The sequence below is a fragment of the Canis aureus genome, chromosome 4 (genome assembly GCF_053574225.1).
Source record: "Canis aureus isolate CA01 chromosome 4, VMU_Caureus_v.1.0, whole genome shotgun sequence".
Classification (NCBI taxonomy): Eukaryota; Metazoa; Chordata; class Mammalia; order Carnivora; family Canidae; genus Canis; species Canis aureus.
In genome coordinates, this window is record NC_135614.1 from 86,646,954 (window position 1) to 86,667,958 (window position 21,005).

General features: G+C 33.4%; 1 protein-coding gene across 9 annotated transcripts in view; it reads left to right on the top strand.

Annotated features, from left to right (window-relative positions):
• The window catches only part of CDH18 (cadherin 18), a 951,119-nt gene that overhangs the window by 848,429 nt on the left and 81,685 nt on the right, over positions 1-21,005 (top strand). For all 9 annotated transcript variants that reach the window (XM_077896372.1, XM_077896374.1, XM_077896375.1 and 6 more), the window contains one exon: positions 10,075-10,262. In XM_077896372.1, the coding sequence (XP_077752498.1) occupies positions 10,075-10,262 (188 nt within the window). The remainder of the gene's footprint in view (positions 1-10,074; positions 10,263-21,005) is intronic.

Consider the following 21,005-nt stretch of genomic DNA (forward strand, 5'->3'; position numbering starts at 1 on the left):
TTTGATTTTGGCTCACGTCATTATCATAGGGTAGTGAGATCAAGCCCCACATTGGGCTCTGTGCTCAACAGGGATTTTGCTTGAGATTCTCTCCCTTTGCCCTCTCCCTGTTCATAGACACATATACTCTCTTTCTAAAATAATAAATAAATAAATAAATAAATAAATAAATAAATAAATAATACATTTGTGTGTGTGTGTGTGTGTGTTTATTATTTTTTTATGGGAGTTCGATTTGCCAACATATAGTATAACACCCAGTGCTCATCCTGTCAAGTGCCCCCCTCAGTGCCCGTCACCTAATTAAATAAATCTTTTAAAAAAAAGTCCTTTTTATGAATCTCCTTGATGATGAAACATATTTCACAAGAGTATCAGAACAGTAAGTATAAATGACAAAAGACTCAAAAATGGACATGGTTAGAAATTTGATATGAGAGTTCATTATAATGCATTTGACAAGGACATTCAGTTATATGACACTTCAATCATCAGAATATCAAGTGATGACCTTATACTAGAACATAACACCAAATAAACAAGCCTAATTAGTCAAAGAGACATCATTTACAATTCAAATCCTGAGGAAGTCTGTTAAAACCCTTAGAAAATTTTTAAAGCACATGCCTGAATAGGGTGTCATACCATCAAAGACCTGATAAAGACAAAACATAGAAATTAGCTTTTCTGGGCAGATAAAGAAAAAAAAAAGAAAAACTTTGTAAATAATTTTTTTTTCTTTATCTGTTCTTAGTTTTTCTTATCTGCTCAAAAAATTTCATTATAATGCAATGTAGAATTAAATATTCGCTGTTGTGAGCTACTGAGATATTTTGATGATTAATCACATAAACAGCTAATAAACATGCTATATCTGTTATTTTTAGAATTATTACTGTGTCATATATGTATATATTTTTTACCATATATATCACTCATTTTCTCTCTCCCTTGTAAAAAAATACTCTTGATAAGGATGAGGACTTGTGTCTGTTTTGTTTGCTGTATTCCTATTACCTGAAATTATGCCACTAAAAGCTAAGTGACATTTACTGAACAAATTGACAAACCTGGGTTGACCAAGCATTCCATATGGGTGAGTACAAATTCCTAAATAATGAAGAACTTTTAAAGAAAAAAAAATGGAATGTGGCAGAACAACAGATATGAACATCCATTTATTTGATTTAACAAATAGATGAAGTACACTTCACAGAGCACTTAGGAAGCACACCCATGTGTACCCTGGGACCTGATACATGTCCACATGTAGAAAATGGCAGGCACTGTCATGATGGACCATCAGTGTGAAAGTAGATACCTTGATATCCTGAAGTTTTACAAATTGATTAAAGGCTTATATGCTGTTTTGCTTTCAAAGAAATTACAAGAGTATTTCATGGCATTTGTAGATGGAAAGATTCAAGAAACATACATTAAACATAAAATGATCGTGATATTACTACATATACATTATTTAACAAAAGACATAAATTTCAGGAAATGACAAGTTATCTGGTATCTTAAAAACTTTAAGAGTTGTAGGGGTGCCTGAGTGACTCGATTAAGCATCCAACTCTTGATTTTGGCTGAGGTTGGATTTCTGGGTCCTGATATCAAGCCCTCCTTTGGGTTCTACACTCAACCTCAGAGTCTGCTTGAGATTCTCTGTCCTTCCCAGGCCCCTGCACACACTCACATGTTTTCTCTCTCTCTCAAATATATAAGATATTTAAAAAATAATAGTGATACTAATTATATATAATTTATGAGGTTTTGTATCAAAATCAGAAAAGGTAGGAACATATGAAATTATTGAAATAAAAGGAAAGGTCATCTTTACAGAATGAGGATAGAACAGTGATAAACACCCAACTTTCATTCTAGAACAAGTTACCGTTTTTAATAGGACAGAAACAAACAACTTCAATACACTAAGAAAAGAACACTCAAAGTTTCTGATGTAAATATATTTTTGTTGAAATAATTACAAATAAAAACAGACTCCACGATCATGTGTAAAAGGAGATATAGGAAATAAATGAGGAGTTCTAGAAAACTGAAAATGCTTAAATTAAAATCAGTCTTGGAAGCAATGAATATCAAAAGAACCAATAATATTAAAAAAAACTGATCTAAAATAACAAAAGTAGGGAAAAAGAAAAATATATAGTAAACAAGGAGACAGATATGTGGGAGAGGACAGGGAGGGAAATTATGAAATGTGAAGTGGTAGTCATCACTTCCCAACCAATAAAAAATAAATGTTTAGAAAGAAAGCTTTTATGATTGAAACAGAAAATACTCAGGACTCACATTAAAACATCTTAACGTATTCTAATATTAAAACACTATCCAGAACTAAACATATATTGGTAACATATATTAGAAAGATCAAAATAGGGGCCCTTGGGTGGCTCAGCAGTTGAGCATCTGCCTTGGGTTCAGGGTGTGACTCCAGGGTCCTGGGATCGAGTCCACATCCCTCTGCTGTATCTCTGCCTCTCTCTCTGTGTCTCTCATGAATAAACAAAATCTTAACAACAACAAAAAAAGAAAGTCTAAAATAATTATTAAAGTTAGGAGTGAAAGAAAACAACTCATCTAACACCATTAAATCAGTGACTATCCTCATCTCCTCACAATATATGCTGGTGTCAATGTGGAAACGTTGGTTGGTTTGGGGGACGTTTTTATATCACACAATCTCCTATCAAGTCATTAACTACTTCACCCCTCAACAAAACAGAAATTGCTTTTACCATGAAGGATTTTTTTTTTTTTCAGAGACTCTTTACTGCTACACAATTTGGATAGAATATCCTTCCTAGCTGATGACTAATAAAACAATAGCTAAGGCTGTTCTCTTGCAGTTTATATAAATAAATCCAAAGTTCTTTATTATGAGTGTACTGGGGTTGCACAATTATTAGATGTGATTATATTTCATAAAAGCAGAACTACATAGAAGGCAGTACAATGACTGCTTTGCTTACTAAAGAATTTTAAAAATACCCACATTTTCAAAACAAATATTGAATGACTTGATTTTTTTATACATGATCTATTTTCTAGCAGGTATTGTTTAAATCAGCTCTTTCATTATGTCAATTAGTTCTATGATCATATCTAGGACATTAAATTTTTAAGTGTATAAGTACGTTGTACCTATGTAGTATATGTGGGATATATAGAAATATATCTATCATCTCTCTCTCTCTCTATATATATATATATATATATACAGAGAAAAATAATAATATATAATAAATAATATAGTGATATAGTGATAATATATTATAATAAATTATATTAAAATATATCATTATATTATATATTATTACATAATATATAATATTATTTTATATATAATATATTATTATATAATCTATTTCTGAGAATTGAATACATGATCTCTCTGACTCTCTCTGATTATCAGTAATACATAAATGGAATGGACAGACGCCCCATACGACATAGGTTTGTTACACAGTCGCACAAAATGTGGGAGCAAATACGTGTATATGCTTAGATGCGTGTCTGAAAGTGCACCGAGGTTTTTCATCCTTTTTCATCCTCTTGCAAATGTGTAACGTTACATAGCATATAACCTTTTTATGAACTTGAGCAGAGTACTCTGAGGTATATTTTGGCAGCCATAGAGGTGCTGATTAGGCTGTGCTATAAATTATCCAAGAGGGTTATTCTTTTTTCCCAGAGGGAGTAATTACAGAGTGAAAATAATACGAAAGGCAAAAGATCATTCACCATGTATTCCAAGATTCTAGGAGTTATGACCTTCGTTAATCTTATTTAGATAAAAGTGCATTTTTTTCCTAAATAGTAAACTGACTCCTATCCAGTTGAGGCTGTTAGTCAAAGATTTACATCTTAATTCGGACCCTTTAAAGTTTCTCCCAAGTGTTCTTCAAGTCTATAAAGAAGGCCAATTCTCATAAATAACAGGTAAATAAAGGTTCATATGCAATTATTATTATTCAAGGATGATAATACCTAATAATTCATGGGCTGTTGGCTCTCAGCTTTCAGAATTCTTTTTTTTTTTTTTTTTTTTTTTAGCTTTCAGAATTCTTAAAGGTAATTCTATATGTTAGATGCCTTTGTAAGCGGTATTTGCATTTTTGTTAAAATTAGTATTTAGAGGAAGGATTTCTGATATTTTTCTTATTTTAGGATAATTCAATCTATTTATCCCGTGGTTAATTACACAATACTAAAAAATGTGACACGTAAAGTTATTATGTTGAATTAAAGTTACAACGGTACATGTGAATGTAGAGTTTATGGTAAACTCAAAAATTAATAAAACACTTAAGCATTAAATGTATACTAGACCCTTTAAAAGGACCCTGGTCCCAAAGATCTTGGTTTCTGTAAAATTGTTTAATTTCTGGCAAGACTGTTTTTGATATTCTTTGTGATCTTTATTATCAGAGACATCCATCCAAAAGTCATTGACTTAATCTCCATTTATCCTAATTCTAATTTCCTCTCCTGTTAATTCCATAATTCTCTCACTAAAATATCACCTTTTACACACACACACACACACACACACACACACACATAGAGAGATTTTATTTTCCAAATTGCTAGTATTTTATTCATTCTCTTTATTGATTCATCTTTTGATGGCAACTTGGCAACTTGAGTCGTTTCCATATCTCGGCCTTGTGAATAATGCTACAATGAACATGGTAATGTAGAAATTTCTTGGAGATTCTAATTTCAGTTCTTTGAGATATGTACCCAGCAGTAGAATCGCTGGATCCTATAGTAGTTCTTTTCTTTTTTTTTTTTTTTTTAAGATTTTTGAGGAAGCTCCAAACTTTTTCATAGCTGCTGCACCATTTTACCTCCCCAGCAACAGTATACAGGGTTCCAATTTCTCCACAAGACCACTGACATTTTTTTTATCTTTTGTGTTTTGATAGTAGTCATTCCACCAGGAATGAGGTGATCTCTAAATGTAGTTTCGATTTTCATTTCCTTGATAATTAATGATGTTGAACATTTTTTTATACAATTGTTGGCGATTTGTAGGTCTTCTTTGGAGAAATGTCTTCTTAAATATTTTGCCAGTTTTATAATTGGGCTTATTTATTTATTTATTTTTTATTTACTTTTTTGCTATTGACTTTAAATTCTTTATATATTATGGAGATGAACCCCTTATCAGAGTTATGGTTTGCAAGTATATTCTCCCATTCTTAGGCTCCCTTTTCATTCTGTTGATTGTCTCCTATGCAGTACAGTAGATTTTTTAGTTTGGTATAGATCCACTCATCCATTTTTGCTTTTGGTGTCTGAGGTTTTTTTTTTTTTTTTTTTTTTAAGATTATATTTATTTATTCATGAGAGAGACAGAGAGAGAGAGAGAGGCAGAGACACAGGCAGAGGGAGAAGCAGGCTCCAGGCAGGGAGCCCGACGTGAGACTCGATCCTGAGACCACGGATCATGCCCGGAGCCAGGGGCAGGTGCTCAACCACTGAGCCACCCAGTCATCCCACAATGCCTGAGTTTTTGATGTCACATCCAAAAAACAATTGCAAGCTAATGTCAAGAAGATTTTCCCTATGTTTTCTTTTAGGAATTTTATATTTTCGAGCCTTACATTTAAGTTGTTTCATTTTGAGTTTTATATATATATATATATATATATATATATATATATATATACTGTAATGTAGAGGTCCAATTTCAGGTTTTGTTTTTCTGTTGTTGTTTTTTTGTTTTTTTGCATATGCATATCCACTTTTCCCAATACCATTTGATGAAGAAACTGTTTTTCCCATTGTTTACTCTTGAAACTCTTACCAACATTCAACTGCCCTTGCAAGGTTGGGTTTACTTCTGGGCTCTCTATTCTGTTCCATTGGGCCATATGTCTGTCTTTATGCTGTGGCATACTGTTTTAATTACTGTAGCCTTGTAATATATTTTAAAATCAGGAAGCTTGAAGCTTCTAGTTTTGTTCTTTTTTTCTCAAATGTTTCATTGATTCTGCATCTTTGGAGCTCCATATTCTGAGATATTATGTCTATTTCAGTGAAAAAGCACCATCAGAATTGTGCTTGCAATGCATAGCATTGACCTAGTCGATGGCTGTAAGTAGTATGGACCTTTTAACAATATTAAGTCTTTCAATCCTTAAACATAGGATGTCTTTCCTTTATTCACATCTCCTTTAATTTCTTTCATCGATGTTTTGAATTTTCTAGCACACAGTCACTTCACCTCATGGGTTAAGTTTCTTTTTTTAGTGTGTTATTCTTTTTAATGCTATTGCAAGCTGGACCATTCTCTGAATTTCCTTTTGGATGGTTTATTAGTGTAAAGAGACACAGCTGATTTTTGTATTTTGATTTTGTATCCCATAACTCTACTGAATTTGTTTATTCTAATACTATTTTTTTAACTCTTTAAGGATTTCTACCTATGAGATCTTGACATCTGCTAACAGATAATATTGCTTCTTCCTCTGTAACTGGATTCCTCTTTTTTTTTTTTTTTTCTTTCTTTCTAACTTTTCTGGGTAGAACTTCCCAGTACTGTTTTGATTAGAAGTGGAAATACTGGGCATTCTTGTCTTCATCCAGATCTTAGAAGGAAGCTTTGTAATTTTCCATCATTGGGTATGATTTTTAAGCTATGAGCTTGAGCTTATTGTTATGGGCTTTATTATGTTCAGGCACCATTCTTCTATACCTATTTTTAAATAAATAAATATGTATATATTTAAATATATATATATATGGCATATATTTTGGTATTTTATATATGTAAAATAGATATATAAATACATATAATATAATATAAATAATATATTTGGCATGTGTTTTCCTAAGGAGCCTCACCGTATTTATTCTCCTGGAATTTATAGCAGTTTTTAGGGCCTGGCTCTTGATTCAGTCCTTGGAAGTTCTAAAAAATATCCTAAATGTCTTTTGATTTATAAATAAATCTTATCAGCTATTTCTAGTTATTAGGTGACATTTTTTTTTAAAGATTTTATTTATTCATGAGAGACACACAGAGAGAGAGAGAGAGAGGGAGAGAGAGAGAGAGGCAGAGACACAGGCAGAGGGAGAAGCAGGCTCCATACAGGGGGCCTGATTTGGGACTTGATACAGGGTCTCCAGGATCATGCCCTGGGCCAAAGCTGGGGCTAAACCGCTGAGCCACCCAGGCTGCCCATTAGGTGACATGTTAAATGTAATTTACAACTCAAAAATTTTCAACTTTATGGAAGTGTGTAAGTTGAAATACTAATATGCTCTTATTTGTCTAATGGGGCATAATGAATGGGAAAGACATAATATACTTGCAATTCTTAGAATGTATCAATAAGTATTAGTATCCTCTTCCAGGGGTATGGTTTCTCTTATAAGATGGGACCTAGATGTTTCCTGGGACTTGAGTCATTTATGACCAACTTACACAGTTTTTTGCAACTTTCTTTGTAAAAACAACTGACTTTGTAACATTACCACCAAAATAATTCTGTGATTTGCTTATTTGTCTCTGTGAACTGAGACTTCTTTTGTTTACAAATGTGTTATCAGCTGAGAGTCCTTTGGGAGGCTTACAAATTTGTGGAAAGTTGAGCTGCAACTTAGAGACTTTAGCAACCAGAAGCTTGGCATCCTATCCTTTCTACTTCAGGCAAAAAAAAAAAGGAGACATATGTTGTAATTTATTTCTCTCTCTCTCTCTCTCTCTCTCTCTCTCTTTCTTTCCTTTACAGAACAATGTCCTATTTTATACATAACTGCCTGGGAATATTTTGATAATTACAGAGATTCTAAAAGTTATGGCTTTTTTTCCTGATACTAAATTTGTGCCGAGATTAGGTACTTCAACATGAATTTTGGAAACAGGACTCTCGTCAGAAGCCCCTCCCAACATTTCATAGCTTTGCCACCAAAGAGAGACTCGAGTTCTTTCCTAGTTCCAGTTCCAACATTATGGGGAATATACTCTCTTTGGATCATTGTGAATCAACTGCCTACCCTTTCACAAATCAACTTCAAGCAGAAAGGTGGAGTCTTGTAGAAATTGGGGCCTCACACCATTCAGAGGTCAGTTAAATATATCAAGATGGGTAGAATGTTTAGCAATGTGACAAATCCTGATAAAAATACATGATTAAGGTTAAGGGAACATGTGTTTCCCAGAGGAAGTCTACCCAGGAAATGCTAAGTTTGTGAGGACCGGTGAACTAAAAATTAATGTCAGGTAACATCACAAATGTTAATCACAGAGAACTGAGAAAAATCTCTGTTGAGTAATGAATAAACACAGATATATAAATCAATCTTTAGTATCCACAAATAGCACTTTAAAACATACAATTGTATCTTTAGAATAAATTTGAGTAATCCATATATGTACCAGGTATATTAATTTAAAAAATATTATCATACCATATCTAACAAAATTCTGGTTTAGGAAATTATTTTCATGCAGGTTCCACATTCACTTATCTATATAGTCTAATTGTATCCATGCATAGTGTTAAATCACCATTTAGTCTTGGTTGAAATTCTTATACAATTACACTTTAATTCAAGGTTCCTGCTACGTATGTTTTTATTTGAGAATTTCTATGATAAATAAATTGTTTTAATAGATATGTTCCTAATTTGTCAGTAAAATACTTGGTAATGAACATTTATGCTTCTTAATATGTATTTCACAACTTTCTATAAGGGAAGATTTATGAGCTCTCTCTGAATTTAGTATCAGAACAAACTGATTTTTTTTAAAATTGTTCAATGTAAACATATAGTATCAGGACATGCCGAAAAATATATTTCTGCATATGAGGTCTTGAGATTTATATAATCAACAGTATTTTAATATATATAGTCTAAAAATTAACTCAAACACAAATACTACATCATCTTACGAAGTCATTATATTTATCTTTCTCATTCTTTAATTTTGTCATTATTTTTTATTAATTTTATTTTTTAATTTTTAAATAAATTTATTTTTATTGGTGTTCAATTTGTCAACATACAGAATAACACCCAGTGCTCATCCCGTCAAGTGCCCCCCTCAGTGCCAGTCACCCAGTCACCCCCATCCCCCGCCCACCTCCCCTTCCACCACCCCTAGTTTGTTTCCCAGAGTTAGGAGTCTTTCAGATTCCGTCTCCCTTTCTGATATTTCCCACTTATTTTTTCTCTTTTCCCCTTTATTCCCTTTCTCTATTTTTTATATTCCCCAAGTGAATGAGACCATATAATGTTTGTCCTTCTCCGATTGACTTATTTCACTCAGCATAATACCCTCCAGTTCCATCCACGTCGAAGCAAATGGTGGGTATTTGTCTTTTCTAATGGCTGTGGAATATTCCATTGTAAACATAAACCACATCTTCTTTTTATTAATTTTAATAATTTTATTTTATTTATGACTTTATTATATAAAACCACTTCAAAATCTTTCCAGAAGCTGACCTAGAATACATGTTAATTAAATGCATAAATACATTTACTGTCTCTTTTTGTCAGGAACCTATACATTTTACTAAACTTAAGTTTGTTGATTGGAATAATAATCATATTTACAAATATTCTATATTCTTTTATCTATTATCAATTTGAATTTTAAATTTTGAATTTCAAGCTTTTGAACTCATATTTTTAATTTCACATGCTTCTTGGAAGGAGAAATGCATTGGGTATTACACTAATACTTAAGTAATTTAGTTTTTGCTTAACATAAGAATGCAAATTTGCTCTCCCTTATCTTTTTTTCTATTGCTGAGGGATGTAGAGCTAATAAAATACTTTATATTAAGATATCTACAATTTTTTTCATGTAGGTTATTTTACATATATTTTAAAGTGTATGTTAGTCTAGTATTTCACTACTAATCAATTTACTAATATTTAAAATAGAAAGCACATCCATTTTATATACTACTTAATATGATGTTCATTTGAATGCGTGGTCTAACCATTTTCATGTATTTTTCTTGCAAAACTATTTCTTGTGAACTATACTATCATCAAATAATTTTAATATGAAATCTTTTTCAGAGCATTATCAGCTGTATGTTCCTGAATCAGCTCAAGTTGGTTCAGCTGTTGGGAAAATCAAAGCAAACGATGCAGACACTGGTTCAAATGCTGACATGACTTACTCCATCATTAATGGTGATGGTATTGGAATATTCTCCATATCCACCGACAAAGAGACCAGAGAAGGGATCCTTTCTTTAAAAAAGGTAAAAAGAACATACTTTTCTCTGATTTAGGCAATTTACCCATTTTTCCATGAATGATCCATGTTGGTATGAACAATCCATATTGTCAGCTCACTAAAATGATAAAATATTTCCTTTTTTATTGGCTATGTCTACTATTTTGGAGCTGCTCTTAGAAAAAAAAAAAATATATATATATATATTGTGGGAAGATCTAACGTAGAGTATACCATGAATATGCCCACCATTTTTGTTTCCAGATAACAGCTTTATCATGACTGCCAGTTCTGTTAGTGCCATTCTTCTATGTTGTACTAACCTAAGTAACATTAAGAGTTTTTCTAACTAGCGTAAAAATCTTTATCATGTTAGCTAACACTCACTGGGAGACAAGGTTTTGTTTGACAATCATGGATTCATCAATATAGCTTTAGTGGAACTATTAACCCCCTGACTCTTTTTATTGTGAAGAATTTGTTAGTGGACTAAATCTATCTATCATTTTTTTTTATTTTAGGAGTACAATATTTTTATGTCCTTATGAAAATTAAATGGAACATAGAAAATTATCAACAAAGGATTTAAATATGTCTCCTAATGCAGTGTGCCTTAAATGTTGAATAATTTCAGCTTGGAAATCTAGTAACATTCAGATCCCTGGGCTTTACTTTTTACTTTTTTTTTTTTTTTTTCTCAGAAGACTTAGGTGGGCCTGAAGAATTGGCCTTTCTTAACAAAAACTCCAGATGATTCTACTGTAGGATATATTCAAAATACAGGCTGAGAAATTTTATTCTGATGTGCTCCTGTAGACGTTGAAATAATCTGTCATCTATCTATCATCTATCTACATAATTATTTATTTGTGTGTTTTGTATATATTTTTCTATTTGATCTATATAAAATTGTATTAATTCTTCCAATATCATTTTATGTTGATTACAATTGAGGCTTAACTTGTTTTTGAGTTCCTTCAAAAGGGACCTGCAAAGTAGATTTTAGAGGGTGTAAATAGTTACAGAACAGTAGTCATCACTAACCTATGAAAAATATTGGTGTCTTCACCTAAAATACTTCTCATTTTAATCTATCTTTCCTGAAATTTTAATGAGAAATGTTATAAAACAAATAAATGAGAGGGGCACCTGGTAGCTTCATAGGTTTAGCATCTGGCTTTGGCTCAGGTCCTGATCTTAGGGTCCTGGGATGGAGCCTCATGCTCACTGGGGAGTTTGCTTGTCCCTCTCCCTCTGCTCATGCTCTCTCTCTCTCTCTCTTTCTCTCTCTCTCTCTCTCAAATAAATAAATAAATAAATAAAATCTTAAAAAAACAAAACCAAAAACAAATAAATGAGAACATTATAAAATTAGGATTTTAATTATAAGTGGAGAGACTGAATGTGTTTCTATGCAGATGACTAAAAGGTCAATAGAGACAAAAACTGAGCAAACGAAAGAAAGGATAATTGATATAAAAAGATAGACTAGGGTAGAGATAACCCTGAATAGGATTTGGTCATAAGTGAAAAGGAATAACCCATGATGATCTGACTCCTTCCCTGAGAATCAAACAAGAGTGCAAAGTAAATGGTTGCAGATAAGTTTGTAATGCTCCAGCTGGTGTGGGGAAGTGGGAGAGGGGAGCAGCTCTTGCCTATTGAGCACTATGGTCTTTATAAAGTAGGAAGTTACAGCATATTTGCAAAAAGTTAGGGTGATGGATGGTTTGACTACACGAAGGATCTGAAATGCAAGTATATATCATGGGAGTAAGAACAATGGGGATTTTAGCATCCCACATGGCCTCAGTTAATTTGATGATGTCTGCAAAAAAACAAAGGCAAAACAGCTTATGTGCATATGTGAGAACATATATTTAATTAACATACAATCATTACTTTCAAGATGAGAATTGTTTCAGTTGTGTCAATGGTAGTGTGATATACTCAAAATAATCTCCACAATTAACGAGTTCAAATTGTCTTCCAGTTTTTCCGTGAATTTATGTTTTAATCCAGTTTGCACTTCTTCCAAAATGCGTTCCTGTTTGCGTCCATCTAACTTTTCAGTCCTTCAGATTAAGATTATTAATCTGAGTGACTTTATTTTGCTACATATCGTGCGTAGCAAATAATTGCAATTTGAAGAATACACTCTGAAACTCAGTGCATTTTAACTCTTTTTTTTTTTTTTTTTTTTTTTTTTTTGCATTTTAACTTTTAAGAGGTGGCAGGAAACGGATCAAAAGGTCCTTTAAAATCTGTCCTTTACTTAATCTCTGAGGCAGCTCACCTTAGGCAGCAAGGCACGACTGCTAATCTCCCCAAAGATCAAACTCAGCACTGCTTTCTAAATCGGCTTGCGGAGCACCTGCTCATTCCTGTCCTTATGATTCCTTTATCAGAAAATTGCCAAGTTGAATTCACCGGTCCATGGTGAGGTACATTGTAAATACACTCTGATAGCTTTCATTCATTGTTTAATGGAGCCTGACTGGGTGGAAATGGTGGAAAAAAAGATAAGGATGAATGCAAGTTGATGCACTCATTCCTCTGGAAGAAACCTCTGTTCCTGGGAATTCGGGCTTCTCAGATTCTCTACTGTGGCCTCCATGTAAATGTTCACTCTTTATAGGACTCATTCCATTTGTTTTCTTTTCAATTCAAGGATCCAACCCTATTGGCTCTCCTGACTCTCAGCAATTATCATCTGTACTATCATTTTCTTTCTTCAAGTGCGTTTAAAAACATAGACAGTGTCTCTTATCTTAAGCCTGAATACTTAAGTTTGGTCTTCAAGTCAGTGAAGAGTAGTGGGAAATATGATCCTTACTGTCAGAGGAAATACAACGTTTGGTCCTGCTGTAGAGACACTTACGGCATTAGTTCAAGTCTTTGAATCTGCTTTTTTCTTATTTAAGTGCTTTACAAGATAATTATTGAAAAAAAATGGATGAAATAAGATGAAAGTTTTGATCTAAGCTGTGTCTGCCTAAAAATTACAATGATTCCTCAATTTCTACTTTTCATCCTCTCTTGCTTTTTCCTCTATTTCACCAAATTTTAATTATACTTTTCAGACTGCTCCATGTAGTTATTATTGTGCCCTCCTTTTTCTTAATGTTATCTAATTCACTGATAGGCATACAAAAATATTCTGTGTATATGAATTTTGCCACATAATGCATGTTATCATTCATGTGTTTGGTAATCTTCTCTTTCCTTCTTCTCTAAAAGATTTTTTTCAAAGTTCAAGTTGAATATTATCTTTGTAGTTTCATGTTTCTTTTTTTTAAATTTATTTTTTATTGGTGTTCAATTTACTAACATACAGAATAACTCCCAGTGACCGTCACCCATTCACTCCCACCCCCCGCCCTCCTCCCCTTCTACACCCCTAGTTCGTTTCCCAGAGTTAGCAGTCTTTACGTTCTGTCTCCCTTTCTGATATTTCCCACACATTTCTTCTCCCTTCCCTTATATTCCCTTTCACTATTATTTATATTCCCCAAATGAATGAGAACATATAATGTTTGTCCTTCTCCGACTGACTTACTTCACTCAGCATAATACCCTCCAGTTCCATCCACGTTGAAGCAAATGGTGGGTATTTGTCATTTCTAATAGCTGAGTAATATTCCATTGTATACATAAACCACATCTTCTTTATCCATTCATCTTTCGTTGGACACCGAGGCTCCTTCCACAGGGATGTCCACTCTCACCACTGCTGTTCAACATAGTACTGGAAGTCCTAGCCTCAGCAATCAGACAACAAAAATACATGAAAGGCATTCAAATTGGCAAAAAAGAAGTCAAACTCTCCCTCTTCGCCGATGACATGATACTCTACATAGAAAACCCAAAAGTCTCCACCCCAAGATTGCTAGAACTCCTACAGCAATTTGGTAGCATGGCAGGATACAAAATCAATGCCCAGAAATCAGTGGCATTTCTATACACTAACAATGAGACTGAAGAAAGAGAAATTAAGGAGTCAATCCCATTTACAATTGCACCCAAAAGCATAAGATACCTAGGAATAAACCTCACCAAAGATGTAAAGGATCTATACCCTCAAAACTATAGAACACTTCTGAAAGAAATTGAGGAAGACACAAAGAGATGGAAAAATATTCCATGCTCATGGATTGGCAGAATTAATATTGTGAAAATGTCAATGTTACCCAGGGCAATATACACGTTTAATGCAATCCCTATCAAAATACCATGGACTTTCTTCAGAGAGTTAGAACAAATTATTTTAAGATTTGTGTGGAATCAGAAAAGACCCCGAATAGCCAGGGGAATTTTAAAAAAGAAAACCATATCTGGGGGCATCACAACGCCAGATTTCAGGTTGTACTACAAAGCTGTGGTCATCAAGACAGTGTGGTACTGGCACAAAAACAGACACATAGATCAGTGGAACAGAATAGAGAATCCAGAAATGGATCCTGAACTTTATGGGCAACTAATATTCGATAAAGGAGGAAAGACTATCCATTGGAAGAAAGACAGTCTCTTCAATAAATGGTGCTGGGAAAATTGGACATCCACGTGCAGAAGAATGACACTAGACCACTCTCTTGCACCAGACACAAAGATAAACTCAAAATGGATGAAAGATCTAAATGTGAGACAAGATTCCATCAAAATCCTAGAGAAGAACACAGGCAACACCCTTTTTGAACTCGGCCATAGTAACTTCTTGCAAGATACATCCACGAAGGCAAAAGAAACAAAAGCAAACATGAACTATTGGGACTTCATCAAGATAAGAAGCTTTTGCACAGCAAAGGATACAGTCAACAAAACTCAAAGACAACCTACAGAATGGGAGAAGATATTTGCAAATGACCTATCAGATAAAAGGCTAGTTTCCAAGATCTATAAAGAACTTATTAAACTCAACACCAAAGAAACAAACAATCCAATCATGAAATGGGCAAAAGACATGAACAGAAATCTCACAGAGGAAGACATAGACATGGCCAACATGCATATGAGAAAATGCTCTGCATCACTTGCCATCAGGGAAATACAAATCAAAACCACAATGAGATACCACCTCACACCAGCGAGAACGGGGCAAATTAACAAGGCAGGAAACAACAAATGTTGGAGAGGATGCGGAGAAAATGGAACCCTCTTACAGTGTTGGTGGGAATGTGAACTGGTGCAGCCACTCTGGAAAACTGTGTGGAGGTTCCTCAAACAGTTAAAAATAGACCTGCCCTACGACCCAGCAATTGCACTGTTGGGGATTTACCCCAAAGATACAAATGCAATGAAATGCCGGGACACCTGCACCCTGATGTTTATAGCAGCAATGGCCACGATAGCCAAACTGTGGTAGTTTCATGTTTCTAGGTGTGTTTCAGTCACAAATATCCTTCTTTGGATTATCTTTTCTATTTTGCATATTGGAGTAAGCAATTCACTAACTTCTCACTATAGAAAATATAGTAATTCTACATCCCTCTTAAATCTACTAGATCTGATAAAGTAGGAAGGCCTCATTCTAATTAATTCACTGTGAATGCACTGATAATTCCCATGGATATATATCTACCTATGCAATAAGTGTATCTCTATCTAGCCAAATAATTTTGCAACTAAAAGCCTCATGCTTTTTTAATCTCCATACTATTCAGTGTGTAAAAAGATCACCATACTTTTATTTAGCAATGATTTGAAATGGACCATAACATAAACATAAAAACTTATAGAAGTATTCTTTTAAAGTTTAAATTAATCCTATGAGAAAAAAAAAAGAAATATGTTTAATTATAACCATACTAGGTCTATTCCAAATAACCACATTTTTGGTTGTTTAGTGGATTATATTTATTGATTTTTGTCTTGATTATATCTTTGCCTTGCATTGACTGATAAAGTAAGAATCAGATTGTTCCTTGCCATTGGATTTTTAAAGTTTTGGAGCTCTGAGCCACAAAGCACAATGAATAAGACATCCCAACCTATTGCAAATGCCATAGAAACAAACGCATGGACACTTTGTTTTCAAGAAGAAACAGGTTTCTGGAGCACCTGGGTGGTGACGCCAGTTAAGTATCGGACTGGACTATTGGTTTCTGCTCATATCATGATTTTGAGGTCTTGGGAGTGAGCCTCACATTGGGGTTCCACACCCAGCGTGGAGTCTGCTTAAGACTTTCTCTCCCTCTGTCCCTCCTCCCCATTGCTTGATCTCTCTCTCTCAAAAAAATAAAAAAATAAAAAATAAAGAAATATATATATATATATATATATATATATATCTTTAAAAAAGAAGAAGAAATAGGTTTCTAATTCTACTAAAATATTTATAAAACCTGACCATTAAAAATAATCATAATAAATAAAAAATAAAATAAATAAAATAAATATAAAAAAGCCTGACCATTCGCTAGGAATTTTTATTATCCAAAAATTCAGGGACACCTCGGTGGCTCAGCAGTTGAGCATTTGCCTTCAGCTCAGGGAGTGATCGAGTCCCACATTGGGCTCTCTGCATGGAGCCTGCTTCTCCCTCTGCCTGTGTCTCTGCCTCTTCTCTCTCTGTATGTCATGAATAAATAAATACATCTTTAAAAAAATTCATTCAAGCCACTATTTTTATTCTGGGAAATAGTTCCGCTTCAACCAGGAGCTAAGAGAGGAGTCCACATTTAAATTCAATGAAATCTATCACTATATTTGAAATGACTTTTGTCAGAGGACTGCTTTGAGGCAACTTTGTTCTTACTATTTGTACAGAGGTATGGCCATGAAATGATAGATATCAGCTGAAACTACTTTGGATGTTAACTGTTTTTTAGACATATATTTCTATAATATAATTTAGTACATTAGTTGGAAATTGATAATCTATTGAAACATCTTGATGAGTTAAGCTATTCATATCCATAGACCATTGGCAAGTTTTCGTATGTGTGGGCATTTGGAAATACACCTACGTATTTGTTTGTATAAAATATATACATATTTTATATATAGTATGATATATAAATATACTTTATAATATAGTATAATATATAAATATACTTTGTATATATTACAGAGTATATGTGTATTTGTTATTTGAAATAAAAATGTCCCATTTATTCTTGCAGTCTTCAAATGACAGTAAGCAAACATGTAGTATTTGTTTGTATCGAAATCCTTGGAATTATAAATATTGAATGAGCATTACACTCTTCCACACAGAGAAATTTATAACAAGAAAACTTGTACATGGGTTCTATACTCCACAGAATGTCTACCATCCAAGAAAGATCTCTGACAAGACCACAAGACATGGCATAATAAGAAAAACTAACTGAAGAAACATTATTCAAATCCATACCATTTTTCTTATGTTTTGCCAAAATATTGTCATTTAAAAAACTTTTTTCGGAAATTAAAAATTAATAATAATATCAGTTACTATTCCAAGATTTGGCCACTTTTTGGCATTACTGAAATGACATTTGCAGTTATGAAACTACAGATATTGATTCCATTATTATCCTCCCATTCTGCATGAAAAATGAAAGGGCAATTTAACAATTCGACCAAGGTGAGATCATAAGGAGTCTCTTGTTACTATAAAGAGAAAGAAAGAAAAAAAAGAAAGAAGGAAAGAAGGAAAGAAAGAAAGAAAGAAAGAAAGAAGAAAGGAAAGAAAGAAAAGAAAAGAAAAAAGAAAGAAAAAAAGAAAAGAAAAGAAAAGAAAAGAAAAGAAAAGAAAAGAAAAGAAAAGAAAGAAAAAAAAAGAAAAAGATAATTTTACAAGCTTTTTGAACTCCAAGAATTGATTCAGAGCAACTTGGCTGAATGCTGTTTTCAGTATCTTTCTACTTATGGTTGTGTAAGTCCTGAGGAAGAATATACCAGTGTGATTTAATGAAAAGTAGACGTGATTAATGAGAAACAATTAAAAAGTCCCAAATATGTAGAACTGGCAGGAAAATGATTGATGGGAATGAGAACTATCTCCAGTAATGTGAAATATGTTAATATTAAAGAGGAAAAAGTATTTTATAAGTTAGAGAGAGCAATGATATGTAAAAGTAATTACTAGGAATAATAGGATGAAATTAAGAAACTAAAATTTAAAATGAAAATTGGAGTCAACTCATTGACAGTGAACTGCATTAGGATAGTGAGCAGTAATTAAAGAAAAGTAAGAGAAGCCCCAGTGGCTGGAGAAGTTAAAATTATACCAGAATAAGCCCTTCTAGAGGCACAGAAGAAATAGAGGATTTTGTATGAAAAGCATTTAAGTTTCTCAGCTCTGTGAGTTTTTGAATTAAGGCAAATGATGGAGGCACTCAGAGTTCTGGTAGCCAGAATTAATGAAATTATAATTAATGAAGTTATCGATTCATTTTCAGTGTTATAACAAATACTTAAAAAGATACGAGGACATTATATGCCACTAAATATCTGTTCATCTTCAGCCACCAAACTGGAACGCTCTATTAGACTATTTAAGTGCTAAAGATTTCAGGCCGCATATAGCATGGCGCTCCAGGGCCTATAGAGTCCCACTGCCCGAGATCAAATCCACTTATGCCACTTATCGATTGTTGTTCCTGGGCAAGTTTAACTTTTCTGCGCCTTGATTTTCTCACTTGTAAATAGGAAAAAAATTAATAACTCGTGGAAGCGTTGTGATGATTAAATGAGTTAATATATGTTAATTGTTTAGGTTGCACTTAAGTGTCAGCTACTCATATTTTGGAAATAATTCAGAATTTTTCATCCTTTGAATGTAAACCATGTAATAGCACTTTTCTGTTCTCTAAATATCACTATATTTGAGGTTGAGGAAGAGCTATTAATCACCCACCATGTACTAGGAATTAGGCCAGATACCTGAAATATGAAGATGAATGAGATAATATTCTTTCTCTTAGAGAAAACGGAGTAGATGTGAAACATTATTATAATACAAGATGTCAAATGCTAATAGTATAGGTTTACTTAAATTGTTATGAGCTCACAGATAAGAGGGCCAATTTTTCAAAGATGAAAGAGGGTCAGGGGAAACTTTGTGTGGGAAATTACTTTTAGGTCTGCATGGAGCAGTATGTAGCAGATACTAAGTAAAATAAATGGGAGACAAGGGCTTTTTATTTAACTACATTGTCCTTCAAGTGTGGAGATCAAGGCAAACAATTCTGAACATTAACATGAGGGAATATTATATTGGGGAATACATCATCTAACCAATAGAGCTGTGGCACCAATGACCTGAAATCCATGTCTTTTCCTTACCTTTATGACCCATAGCTGCAGAGTGGAAATTTCTGAACACCCAACCTGGGGTCTCATCCTACAAGTGGCTGAATTAGAATGTAAATTGAATTCCCAACCATGCTGGGGTATTTTCTTCCCTGGGAATACTGAGGAAGTCACAGACTTTGGGACGGATGAGGAACAGATTATATTCCCTAAAGCCCTAAGACAGGTCAGCCCGGGCAAATTTCAGACTCTGTCTGCAGAATTGGGAGAGAATAAATTACTGTTGGGTCAAGCCACCTCGTTTGTGGTAATTTGTCGTGGGAGTCCTCAGTCACTGAACACGTGAACACAAAAACCTGATAAACCAATAGAAAAATATTAAGCAACCTTATTTCTGAATATCTACAGAGTCATTCTAAGCACCATTCCAGTAAAACAGAGCACACCACAAGTAGGATGATCCCAGGAATGTTTGGATGGCTTAAGGTTAGAGAAATAAATATCTTACACTGAACCATATTTAATTATCTTCTGTGTATGCCATACATTGTTGATGCCAGCAATTTCTTTTTTATAGTTGAGATTTGTCAATACATATCCATGTTGTATTTGCAGTCATTATGTGTTTCTGTTATATTTAACTAGCAACTCTGATTGTCATGACTGTATCATAGTTAACATTGCTAGATAAAACTCAGGACACCTAATTAAATTCCAATTTCAATCAAATTGTAATTTCTTAACTAAGTATGTCCCATGCGATAACCGACACATTCTCTATCGAAAATAATTTCAGTTTACTAAATTTGGTAATACTAATTATAGCATTTGATAAATGTGAGCTGATATGGAAGTTTGTGTTTGTGACTCACAGAGCTTGAACCACAACTGAACTTGTCTAGAGAATTAAACCCAAGGCAAAATATGTGAAAATGCAAGAAAAAAGTTGATGGTGTTCCTGAAATATTTCTTCCCAAACATTAATATTATATTAGTAATCTCCAGTAGAATACCTTTGTCTCCTGCTTACCTATTAAACGCTAAACTGATAATCCATACTTACATTTTTCCAAAACTAGAAAGTTGAAGTAGTTCTGCAGTTTTGTTAAATGAAATAAACTATATTTAAATTATAAATTCTATGCCCTACACAATATATCTTGCTGAGGCAAAATTTATGGAGTAGATAATGGGTGAGCAGACCAAATTATCAAAGACTTTCCTTCCAAAGCCTCTTCAGATAGCTCTAAAAGGAAGAACTCTCCTCAATATTTTTATTTAGCTTGAGTGTTTTGATCACTGTTTAGTGTGAATGGTGTCAGAATAGAGTAAGAAAGACCTAAAAGCACAAACGGTTGGTATTTTAATATAGAACTGGAAAAAGATTCTTATTCTCATCAACAATACCCTCTATCAAGTTCCTAAGAATTGCCTCATGTGTGTGAAGTTATTTTGTATCCGTTTTTGTTTTGTTTTAAGGCAGGAAAAATGTACATTTTGTGCCTAGGTGGCTTAGTCATTTAAGCATCTG